The sequence below is a fragment of the Heterocephalus glaber genome, unplaced genomic scaffold, assembly GCF_053883595.1.
Source record: "Heterocephalus glaber isolate CG9 unplaced genomic scaffold, H.glaber_assembly_v1.0 deba00001452, whole genome shotgun sequence".
NCBI classification, from domain to species: Eukaryota; Metazoa; Chordata; class Mammalia; order Rodentia; family Bathyergidae; genus Heterocephalus; species Heterocephalus glaber.
In genome coordinates this window covers 9,772,249-9,785,407 of record NW_028258302.1, presented here as the reverse complement: position 1 = coordinate 9,785,407, position 13,159 = coordinate 9,772,249, and the positions used below count along the sequence as shown (strand labels likewise).

At 44.2% G+C, this 13,159-nt stretch overlaps 1 protein-coding gene across 7 annotated transcripts in view; it reads right to left on the bottom strand.

Moving 5' to 3' along the window:
* Positions 1-13,159, bottom strand: part of Csmd2 (CUB and Sushi multiple domains 2) — a 582,265-nt gene that overhangs the window by 161,061 nt on the left and 408,045 nt on the right. For all 7 annotated transcript variants that reach the window (XM_087215348.1, XM_087215347.1, XM_087215349.1 and 4 more), the window contains one exon: positions 8,978-9,104. In XM_087215348.1, coding sequence (XP_087071474.1) covers positions 8,978-9,104 — 127 coding nt within the window. The remainder of the gene's footprint in view (positions 1-8,977; positions 9,105-13,159) is intronic.

Here is a 13,159-nt window from a genome sequence, read left to right as displayed (position 1 = left end):
GAGGAGTGACCTGGAAGGTATATCTTGTCCAAAGCCTACTCTCTCTCTTGGGCTCTTCCCCTAGCTCTATGCTTCCTGGCTGTCATGAGGTGAGCAGCTTTCTTCTGCCCTGCCCTTCCACTATGATGTTTCTGCCTTGAATTCAAACTTCTGAAACTGAACCAAAATTAAACTTTCTCTCCTTTAAGCTGAGTATGTCAGGTGTTTTGCCCTAGCAACAGAAAGGTGACTAATACGATAGTCCTTTACATTTCTACTACAGTAAAACCTTTTCAGAAAAAAAATGTTTTTCTCTTTCTTCAGGGAAATGTTTTTTTTCTTATGAATGGTGGGCTCTATGTAGGACCCTGTAAGTTTATTTTATTCATCTTTATTATTTCTTAACCTTTCTTTTGAAAGGGAGTGATCTATACTGGTTCAGTGTGTCAACCAACAAGGCACATGCATTTCTTTGGTTGAACTGTTTGTTTGCCTTCTAGGAGATGTTGGAATTCATTTTTCGGCTTGAAAATTCATTTGATTCTGAGCAATCAAATGGATGCATTCTGGCCAATTCAGCTAGCCAGTGCAGCTCGGCAGGATGATCTTCCTTGGATAATTTGAAGTAGTTTGTGTCTTTTTCTAGAGGTGATCCATGAAAAACAAAATCACCAGAGAGCACTGCTGTTCTTAAAGCTATATTTATACCTACTAGGCTACCCACATTCCCTCCTTCAAAACAACTTCCCAGCTCCTTGTGGCTATTTCTCGATCTGTTGAAACCTTAACTCTGACAAAGGAAGGCCTGCTGTGTGTGTTGTATGTGCGGTGCCTTCAGGAGGTTGCTTCTTGCCCTGCAAGTACATGGACCTTGACTAGTCAAAGTTTAACTCACTGTTGCTGCTCAAAAATAAACCTTCTGGAAGCAACTGAACCTGTGAGCAGGATTCCTGGCAAGAGCTGTGAGCACAAGCTTTACTTCCAATGCTTTCCGCCTCCTCTGGGCCAGCTGCCCACTCACTAGCTAGAGGGAGGCAGTGCTGCCCATGGTGAAAAATGGCTGCCCTGTGAGGGAGCTGAAGCTGCAGCAGGCGACCTAGGCTGCAGGCACAGCCAGGTGTTTTGTCTAGGCCAGCATCCTCCCAGGAAGATAAGCTCCATGGGGCAGGGGATCTGGTGAATCAAAACTGGGCCCTCCTCTTGGCAATGCTGCTGTCTTTTTGGTGACTGACATCTAAGAATGGAGTTTGCAGCTTGCTCTCTGCTTTAATCATTAGCAAGTGTCTCTACAGTTAAAAATCAACAAATAAGGACTACAGCCAAATTATGGCTATATGGGCATTAGGAATAGAAAGCAGAGTGTCAAAGAGCAAGAAGTTTTCTACCTTTCATGGGTCCCAGCTCTATGCACACCTGCTGGGGACCCTCTTTTGCCTTCCTACTTTCCTGTCCATACAGCCAGCCCTCTGCAGCTCTCAACTGAACTTGCAGGCAAGAAACACAGCTCAGTTATTTTGATTAGAACCAGGATCCTCAAATGGTTGTGCCAGCCAACTTATCCTCTGCATTGACACCGACCTTCCTGAAGCAGAGACGTCACTGTGCTACCCCAGATCATGAGCACTTCCAGACATGGCCATGTACTTCCACACCTTCTTCTGTCTCATGCCTGGGAGGCTCCTCCCTCCACCCTGCATGAGCACATCCTACCATTCTTTAACTGCCCCTGGAATAGCACTTTCATTCTGTAACACCTGCCCCCAGCTGCCGCCTGGAATTATGAACTGTCCTTGCAGATGCTCCTCCATTGTGTTCTGTACATGGTTCTGCTATAACATTTATTACATTATATTAGAATCTGAAACAGACACTGTAGGTTGGCTGATCTGTACTCTATTTCCAAACCTTTCATCTCTCTCTACTATTGAGACCGTAAACATAAAGCAAAATTGATTTCTAATTTTTTTTAGCCAGGTGTGGCAAGATACAGAAAGATGGTTCTCTAAGGATGAGGTTCTCTTCTCAAATAAGTATTCAAACCCTCACTAGGAGAGAGCTCTGTTACCTTTCCTCTCCCTTCTTCTTCTAGGCTGGAACACAGACGTAATGTCTGGTGCTGTAGCAGCTGATTAGGTAACCAAGAGGATGAAAGCCTCAGGATGGCAGAGCAAGAGGAAAGGTCATGGCATCCTGAGCAGTTGAACCAGGTCTAGATGGGACCTTCAGATTCTTTTTCCAAAACAAAAACCAACTCCTCTCTGTGAAGCCAGCTTGAGTCAGATTTTCAATTTCTATTCCTAGCTGATATAATTTCTTTCTATAATACTCAGACCTTCAAGAGAAAACTGTTTCTTATTTATATTTATACCCTCTATGCCTGGCAGAATGCCTGGCTCTGAGTAAACGCTCCAAATTTTTGACTTGAACTAGATGTTGTTACTGTCTTCAGAATGTGCCAGTGCCTCCTCGTTACACTGAAAAATCCATTCAGAGGTCTCAGTTTGGCCCATAGGGACTACTGAGACCCCGCGTCACCCAGGCAGCCTTCTTCCCCTGACAGCCAGCTCCAGCATGCACAGATCATGTAGCTCCCGTGTTGCTCCCGTCTCTCCTCCCGGACCCCCCGCTGGAAAGCTCACCTCCTCAGCACCCCTGGCAGGGCTTCTGTCTCTTCACTTACTGACCTGCTACTTGCCTTACACCTATAGCTTCTCCCTCATCCTGAAGGGACCTGCTTGTTGGGCTTGTTCCTCACTATAGAATGTGAGCCCCTGGGAAGCAGAGTCTGGCCACTATTGCACAGCAGGACACAATCCAGGAATGGAGGAGTATTCAATACCCACCTTACTTAATAGAACTAGGCCAGGGCCAGAGTGGTAGACTGGAAAGACCCATGGCTGGAAAGACGGAAAGATCACCGGGTAATTGTTTCTGAGCCTTGGTGATCTCATCTAGGAAATAGGGACAATAATCATTGGTCCAGAATTTGGTGTGCCGAAGATATTTGTTGAATGTTAGGTAGAGGAGCAGGATCAAGAGCTAAAGGCTTTGCCTCCCTTTCTTCTCCAAGTTTTCTCTGAGCTGGTCCACGGATCCCACCTATACAGACTGCACTTTCTATGTTCTATGCCATGAGGACCCATGTGTGAATAGCACGGCAGGCACAGCTCACTGTTCTGCTCTCCTGCTGTGAGCTCCCAGCTGGGATGGAATTGGTCAGTACCCCGGCCACCCTGCTAAAGGCTATTGGTGCCACCTGGGCTCAAGGGGAGCATCTGCTTGCCAGCCCACATCTCAGACATATCCAAGCAGAGCTCACTTTCCATCTTGGGCCACACTCAGGGGGCCCTGACCAGATTCCTGCAGATACCCATTGCCCTCCTTGGGTACTTCTGGAAATAACTATCCTTGCCCAGCTTGTTAAGGTGAACTTGGCCACGAGTTCCTCTGATCACTATCAATGATTGGTTGGGACTGGGGCAGGGTGGAGTGAGTCCCCTGTCTGTGCCCCTGGGAACAGTCTGGCCTGGTGGCTATCCCACATGCCAGGCATACCTGCTCTTACCCACAGCCTGTCAGTCACCATCTGTGACTCTCAGGGGAAAACCTGCAACCTGCTATGCTTAGAGGATGCCCCACTCGGGCAAAATAAACAACTGTCTCCTGGCCCCTGGTGCCAGCCACGATTCTAAGTGCTTTACACATTAACTCATTCATTCCTCATAGTGACCTTATGGTAGCCACCACCTGTAGTTGCTCTGCCCCAGAAAGGAGGGCTGAGGCACAGAGCCCTGAGAATTTCCCAAGTTACAAGCCTAAGTGGAGAGGTAGCCTGGGACTAGCTCAGATCTTAGCTATGACTTAGTGCTGAATGAACAATAAAACTCATGAGACATAAAGAATCCAACCGAATAATCAAACCAAATGGCCCAACCTCAAAATGCAGTTGCTGCATGGGAAAATAAGCGATGGTGTAAAACAAAACATAGATAGTATCCTCAGATACTATTTATCTCAGGGAGATGCAAGATGATGATATTTTGATAAAAACAATAGGAGGCTGTCAAGAGCAGTCTGGAAACAAAAAATGCAGCTTCCTTGAAACAAAAACAAACAAAAGCAAGGTTTCCAAAATGAAGAGCGAGCACATAACAGAATAATTACTGTTGAAAACTGAATTAATGAAAACACGAGACCACTGGCAGAATAAAAACAGGATAAAGAACTTCCAATCACTAGATGAAAAATAAAGCCAATTAAATTGGACCAGCTAACAACAGGAGAGTGAAAAATAAAAGCAATCAGTAAAGAAGCAGAGTACATTTTGTTTCCAAGAAAGCATAATACATTTGATGTGGGAGAAATACAGACTCTTGTGCTCATCTTGGATTCTGAAACATCCAGGGGAGGTTAATAAAATAGAAAGTTTCAAATAAATAAAGGAGCGATGCAGAAGAAATAAAAAGAGCATGCAGAATACATAACCATTTAGTAACTTAAAAAATTCTTAGATATCCTTGGATCAAAAGAAATCTAAACTGAAATGATAAATTATTTAGAAATGGTGAACAGTCTATATGAAAAAGACAAACTACTGAAAAGAACAAAAATTCAAAGAACTGGAAATATCCTTTTGTCCATCCATTTGGTAAAGACTAAAAGGATAGACATCATGTATGATGCTGTGTGGGCAGCAGGACTTCCCATAGATTGTTGGTGGATATGTGAATTACATGTATTACATGTAATTACAGTATCTGGAGGGGAACTGGAAGTCATGTATCCAGATTTGCCTTCTAAGAATGTAACCCAACAAAATAATTGGATATTTGTTCAAAGATTCATGTATAAGGATGTTCACTTGAGGGAAGATCTGAAAATACTCACTTTATCAATAGGGGAGTTAGTTAAATAAATTATGGTTATGCATACAATAGAATTCCCTGTAGCCATCAAGCAGGATGAGGCAGATCTATATATATATTAACATAATAAAGTGATGATATACGATTTAGTGGTAAAACAAAAAACAAGTCACTGAGCCATGCATTCAGATGGTTTTGTTTCAGAAACCATGCTTATTGAATTTGCTTTACATATACAACAGCACACAAAATGTCTGAAAGAATACACAGAACGAATATCAATGGTTATCTTACACAGGGTGTGGGAGGAGTGAGGTTACAAAGCAAGGAGGGCTTTTTAGTTATATTTATAATATTCATTATTGTTGCATTTTGAATATTTAAAAACGAGTACCTATTTTAATATAGAAAATTTCTATAAATATATTGCTTTTTAAAAAACAACTAAATAAAGATTCAAACACAAAAGATTCTCAGGCAGGGCTGTGTATTTCTTAGTTCCCTTCACTTTGCTGGTGGTTATTCAAGTGGTGTTGTGTGGAAGCAAGGCCAGGAAGAGAGAGGTGAGAAGGAGCGGGGGGAGGAAGCCATGTGCGCAGATGAGTGGAGATGTCCTCTGCACGCTGCAAACCCTGGCGATGGCAGGCTAGGGCGGGGACTGAGTGAGGAAGGGGAAGATGTCTTGTGCCTCCATCTCTACTCTCAATGCTTGGAAGGCCTCTGCCTGTTTAGCATTAGCTGTTTTGGGATGTCTGTGGTTCCAAGAATCCTTTGCGAGTGAGGAATAAAGCTGTCTGCACATTTTGTTTCTCATCTCCGATCTTCACAGCTCCATGTTTCTTGCACTGTTACTTTGGAGGGACTTTTTCTTCTGTTTGCTGAGATTTGTGTAACCTGCTTCCCCTCCACCTCCCTACTCACTATTCTCATCAGAAAAGGTTACTGTCATTCCCACCCAGACACCACTTCATTTTATTTCTTGTGCTTTCCTCATGTCAGCTGCCCCTAGATCTGCTCTGCTGTCCTTCAACCCTGGTCCTCAGCTTTAATCCCCAGAGAAATGCTGTTGGGCCTGTTAGCAACACTGATGTGGCTATGTCATGGAGGAGATGAGTATGCACTGCTCTTTGGAAGGTGCTTGCCAAAGTATATAGGGACAAAGTTATCACGGTGCCTACAATGTATTTTTGAGAGCCTCAGCCAAAAAGGAAAAATTAGAAGGTGCAAAGAGAAAGAAAGAGAGGAGGCACATATGGCAAAATATTAAAAATGTTGTGTCTAGATGGTAAGTGTGCAGATACTTTGCATATTGGTCTTCCAACTTTTCTATCTTATGTATTGTTTATTATACAATAAAAAGGGGGAAAGAGAAGAAACCTCCATTACCATATTTCCTGAGTCCAGTTGGTGTGACTGCTTAAATGTCCCCTGAATTTTGTCCCTTCATCCCCATCTGCATTGCTACAGCATGGATTTAAGCCTCCACCATAAGCTGGAGACAGCTTCCTCCTGGAGCTCCCAGATCTGCATTTTCCTTTTTCATCCATTCTCCACAAGGCTATCCGGAGATGTCCAGCTGCAGCATCACACCCCAGGGGCATCTGGGCTCTGGCTGCACTTTCACCACCAACTCCATCTCCCATGGCTGCTGTGATCCACCAAATCGCAGGTGGTTATACAGCCATGGAAAGTACTTTCGGCTCCTGAGGGTGACCACTCTGCCTCACTTTCTGTGCTGAGAAGATCTTTCCCTTCCCATTAGCCTTTCTCCTTGGCTTCCTGGCCAACTTCTCTCCATTCTTCAGGAATTGACTCTAGTGTCACCTTTTCCAACATAACATCTCTGGTTTCCTTCTGATTGGCCTTCTCACTCCCCTTCCTCCTGAAGACACATAGATGCAGGATTCCCCATTATGAACAGTGAGGGGGTCTCCTTCAAATATAACATCATGTGGCAGTTAATTTTCATTGTCAGCTTGACTGTATTAATAGACTTCTGGAAAGGTGATTGAATCCTGAGGACACTAAGCAATTATGGGTTAACCCATTGATGAGCTTGGAGCTGATGGGGTAGCAGAAGGCGGAGCCTATTTGGAGGAAGGTGGTCATGGGGCACAACCTTGGGAACTATACCAGGTCTTTGGCCCCTTCCTCTCTGGCTCTTTCTCTCCTTTTTCCTTTCCAGCCACCATGGGCTAAGCATCTTCCATCTGTCATGCCCCTCCATCATGCTGTTTCTGCCTTGAAGCCAGGTGACCATGGACTGAACCCTCTGAACCATGAGCGAAAATAAATCCTTCCTCTTTTAAGTCAGGTATGTCAGATATTTTATCTGAGCCATGGGAAAGCTGACCAATATATATCATGTTGTAAACAGAGAGTTGTCACATACATGAATGAATGAATGATGCTTCAAGTTGGAGGGCTTTCCTTATTTGGATAAGCATACTACAGTAAAATAGTCATTATGTCTCAATTTACTCATTGTTCATTCACTATGTACTGAGGGACTACCATAGAATCACTAGTCATATAACCACAGAGGGGGAATGGATCAGGAGTGCTTTCAATAGGCTACCCGAGCAACAGTGTGCGAGATGAAAGTGTATATTTCACTTGTCCCTCAGTAGTACAAAGTATGTGAAAGAGCTGCTGACTTTATTTTCATAGGCTATAACTCAAGACACTGGATATAGCATACATTACTTTATGCCTATATTTCTTTCATTTTAATTGAACTGAGTCTAAGAACATGTATACCAATGAATACATTATTATGAATGTCTACATCTCTTGTAGCAATACACCAACTTGGCTAGTTCTCGTTCATTGAAAACTCCCAAGGGCAGAGATCTCCTAGTTATAATTCTGCTCCTTTTCTGGGTTTCCCCATTGTTCTCAATCCTTAATGTTTCACTTTACATCACTGCAACCAACTCTAGTTGCTACCTCCCCATGAGCTCTCCACACTACAAATCTTGGTGGACCATCTGTGCTCAAGAACACACGATGGCTCTCTCTCACTTATTGGCATTTTAATCTTCCACAACCAGTCTGTTTTCTAATCCTATCTATTCCTTATCCACTCACATTCCCTACTCCAGCCAGTTTCCCACCCAATTCCTCCTTTGATATCTCTGTGCACACTGCTGCCCAGCCTGCTCTTCCTAACTCATCTGAGCCAGAGATCAAGGACCAGCTCTGTCATCACTGTGATATAACATGAAGATTCAGAAAGATCTAGGTTCATAGCCCGCTTTCTGATTCCTTCTGCAACTTAGACATGCCATGCATTCACTTGACATCTTCTTTCTCATTTATAAAATGAAAATAATATCAATGTCCAATCATCATCGTCATCATCATCATCATCATCATCATTAGGACTATTGTGAAGAGTTAATAAGACAGGCCCTGCACTCTATAAATGATTATGCTCTTTTCTTCTCTGACTCCTTAGAACTCTGATATGGAATTTCTGTTAGTCAGATGCTCACATGGGAAGGAAGCTGTATTTGGAGAGAAAATGTACTAAGTACCACACACTACTGCTTAGTTGTTTATTTCCTCCACAAACCTAAAATACAAGTGCTATTGTCCTCACTGTACAGAAGAGGAAGCAAACAAGTAAAGGAAGCGTCTTGCCTTGGCTCACACAGCTCTAGGAACAAGTGCAGCCACCATTACTTAGACGGCACCAGGGTACAAGTGCTATGCTGAGCTTGTTACAAGCAGTGCCTCATTCAAGTGCATTGTCCCGAGATCCATACTCTATAGGAGACGGGAAGACTCACAGAATTAAAGGACTTGCCCAGAGTCCTGTAAGCAGTAAATGGAAGGGCTGTGACTCAAGCCCAGGGCAGCATGGTATTGAGTCCATGATACCATTGCTCTGCTGTAGCTGAGCTGTCCAGGCAGAGAGGTATCTGGACATGGACTGTAACCCAGTGAGGCTGAAATTGGCTTGTTCATATCTTTCAAAGGACCCATCCCATGCTTGGCATCATGGCAACCTCTGTCGATGTGCAGGGTCTCCAGAAGAGGGACCAGGCATTATCTGAGGGCCTGGTAATGATGGTGGGATGGTTCCTCTCAACAAATGGCAGTGTGGCTTTGCCAGCCCTGACACTTACCCAATGGTGCAGCCAGGATCTGCTTCGATGATCCAGATGCAGTTGAGGTTGTGTTCATAGGAAGCTGGATACCCGGGTGACAGCACCTGCCCCGACACCTCTCCTCTCACTGTCCCTCCACACTCAGCTGAAAGAAATCCCAGAAGAGTGAGTTTTGTGCTGTGGCCCGAGCTGCCAGTATTCACTCAGCAGCTCCTCTGTGCCTATGAGTCTCTGATCCCTCTTGTTCATGCCATGTGGTTGAGTGCAGCAAGTGTAAAGGTCCCTGAATGAGATGTGTATTCAGAACCTAAAACAGACTCTTACTACTCAACGATAAAAAGATACATAACCCAATTTAAAATCAGGCATGTACATGAAAAAAGATGCTTAATATCATTAGTCATCAGGGAAATGCAAATCAAAATCACAATGAGATCCCACTTCATATCCACTAGGATGCTGTGATAAAAAGACAGACAATAGCAAGAGTAGGTGAGGATATGAAGTTAGAACCCTCATAGTACTGGTGGAAATGTAAAATGGTGCAGCGGTTTGGAAAACAATTTGATACTTCCTCAAAATGTTAAACATAGTTACCATATGACTCAACAATTATTCTCTCAGGCATATGCCCAGTAGAAATGAAAACATACATTTTCATAAACCCTTGAACATGAATGCTGAAAGGAGCTTTCATGAAAGCAAACAACTAGAAACAATCCAAATAGCCATGAAATGAAAAACAGGTATGCTAAATGTGGTATATCTGTGCAATAGAATATTATTCAGTCATAAAAGGCACAAAGTTTAGAAACATGCTGCAACGTAGATGAATTTTGAGCATGCTAAGCAAAAGAACCAAACACAAAAGGCAAAAGGCTACCTATTGTGTGATTCCACTTATATGAAATATCCAGAATAAGCAAATCCATGGAAATAAAAGGTACCTTGGGTAGAGCAGTGGGAAGTGATTGCTAATGGGTATAAGGATTCTTTCTGAAGGGGAAAATGTTAAAAATTAGATTGTGGTGATGATTATACAGCCCTGGAAATATACTAAAAACAAATGAATTGTGCACTTTAATAGGTGAATAAATAAACCTGCTAAAGGAGAGGATCTGATAGGGACTGAACTTCTCAGAGCTTCCCAGGGAAGACCATACAGGACCTTGCACCTGCGCACTGACAGCAAGGGAACCTGTGCCAGCTGCCAAGTGCACAAAGGTGGGCAAGACACAGTCCCTTCTTGGGAAGTTTCCAGTTAGAGATGGGGACAGTCATGGCCTGTGTTGTGTACCCTGGCACAAGCACATTCCTAGCAAGGGGCAGGACAGAGGAGGAAGCAGCCAAAATCCCCTAGGGCGGGGTGGGTAGAGCCAGGGAAGGTCCTAGTTTCCAAGGAACCTAGAAAGAGGAGCAAGCGTCAAGGAGATTGGTTGGGTGGCAGGGCTGGGATGGGGAAGACAGGAGGAAGAGGACATTGCAGACAGGGAGAGGAGTGTGTGTAACATTCGTGGAGGCGTGACACAGCAGGGCAGGCTGGGGATGGGCACGAGATATGCAGTGGTGTGGGGCAGAGTGTTGAAGGACATCACACACCAAGGTGTTGGTGCTGGCTCTGCTCCAGGGAAGAATTGCAGTGACTACATGTGAGCGACTCAGCACTGTACACATTACTGCAATTCACAGGTGAGGAGATGTCTGTGGTGGCAGTTTAGAGGTGTGCAAAGGGCTCAAACTGGAGGAGAAGAGATCTGTATCACCAACAGAGTGGTCACCTAACTGACAAGCTAGTGGTTCCCCCTGGCCTCTTCCTCCTTCTTCTCTCATGTCTAATCTGCTTCCAAGCACCAGTCTCTGAATCTCTGACACTTCACATTTGACCTGCTTCAGCTCCTCCCTGTCACTAGAGCCTTGCCTCAGGTCCTCATCCTCTCTTGGCTAGCACCAAAGAGATTTTTACAAAATGTAAATATGCCATTGCTTCCTTTCCACCCTCTTTCCTAGAAGAGTTTAAACCCTGCAAGGAGGCTCTCTTCAGCCTCCCTGACTGCCAACAATAAATTTTGGTCCACCCAGGTCTGATGAACTGCTTAAATGCAGGCAGCTGCTCCTCTTCATGTCTGCACTTGGAATGACAACCGGACAAACATCCTCCCTATGAAACGCTTTGTGATACTGCTCCTCTCCCCAGGTAGAGCTGATGCTATCTTCCTTTGTGTCCCCATTCTAATGTGAATGGATTTTTGTCATAGCAACTGTAACACATTATTAAAATAATGTCGATCTCTTCCACAAGACTATAAGCTCTTTGGCTTCAGGGACCTTATCTTATTTATATTTGTATACCAACTGCCCAGTATAGTGTTGTGCACATTATAGAAGCTTAATAAATGTTTATTGAATGGATGGGTGGATGATCAAGTTAATGAAAGAAGCTTATTGCTTCTCAGGAAAATTACTATATGGGCCTGAATCAAGGGAGCCTTCATGAAAATGAAGAGGAAGAGATTTATGGCAGAGCTATTTAGGAAAGAGAATAATTGATTAGACAAGATGCTAGAAACAATAGGAGAAGACTCACAGATGGGAGACTGACTTTCATCTGTTGCTTTGAAAGACCCATCAAGCATGTCATAGGCCCCCAGGCTTTATATAGCACCACTAGGAAGGGGAGGGAGAGGAACCCCTGTCAGGAAGCATGCTGAGGAGACCAGATCCTTTGTTGATTCTTCACCATGTACTCTCTTTCTGTGTTGTTGAGGTGCGACACACCAACCTGGTTGAAAGGTACTAGGGTGAATGGGCCCAAGGCAGGGAGTGGATGATAGCCCCACAAATGGGGGAGGGAGCAGGGATGGTGGCAGGACATCGGCCATGTCCTTGGCCGGAGCTTTTGTCTGTATTCCAGAGGCAGAAGTATCTCTTGCTTCCCAGAAAGTGAATGTTTGGAGGCAGCAGTAGTGGGAACACTTCCACAGGGGCACAATCGCAGTTGCTCTCACCATGGGATCACTTAGTCTGAGTACTGGCAGGTGGGCAGGAGGGGGCTGAGAGGGCCAGCTTGCTACAATTCACCAACATTGAGACCATGAGATTTTGCCCTTCTGGTCTGCTTCCTTCCTCCCATTGCAGAGTCTGGCTGTTGTTTGGGCTGCAGAGTCGCCTCATCAATACAGGAAACACTGAATGTTTTCAGCTAGAGTAGTCACTTCTGCTAGGCCATGTTGAACTCTACCCCCAACAAGACCAATGTACAAATACACATGCATAACGCTAAGTACATCGCCTCACTCCCTTAAAGGTAGTGGGGTCTGAGGGAGTCTCAATGGGGAAGGCATCCAAGGCTCGAAGGATAAATACTTTTACTAGCCCTGCTTGTGTGGATCCTTTAAGTCCAATCCAAGTGGCATATTTGATAATGAAAGGAATCTTACAGTGAATCCTTTCTGCAAAGCAATTGTCTTCCAATGTGAATCAGCATCTCTCCTTAATATTTTGCTTGCTCTGGCTTGCTTGCCTGTGGCATTCTACTGTCATCTGTTTCTGCACTTGTCTCATGTGTCTTGCTGGCTGCCCTGGGAGCTCTTTGTATTCCTAATGCCTAGCATTGAGTGTGGCACATGAAGGAAAGCAGGGAATAAAATGAGGAATGAAGAGAGAAAGGGAAAGGACCTGCCTATAGATTGGCTCAACATCAAGGACAAAGGAAGAGGAAGATCTAGAGGGTACTTACAGGCCACTATCCTAGTCTGTCTACTTTAAGGTCAAAATTTTTGCCTTTGACCCTGTTGTGTCATTGCAGAAGATTCTGTTAAACTGTAGTCATCAAGGGGACCAACTGTGGCCATTAATCCTTCCTATCATGCTGGCTCATCCTGTTGGCCCTGCCTGTGCTCAGACTAGAGAACATTTATCTTCCCACCTCATCCCTCTTGTGGGTGAGTTCTTACCCGTCCTTCCAAATCTCAATTGAAATGTCACTTCCTATGCAAAAGTTTCTCATATCCCCCATCACTATTTTTACAATGCTCATCTTGTATGATAATAATCTGTTTCTGTGGTTATTCTTGCTAGAGTATGGGCTCCCCAAGGGCAGGGAAAATGCTTTATTCTTTTTCTTTTTGTTTCTCTGACAACACATCCTCAGACATGCACCTAGCCAATTCTGGTATGTGGGGCATGGAAGGCTCTTAAATG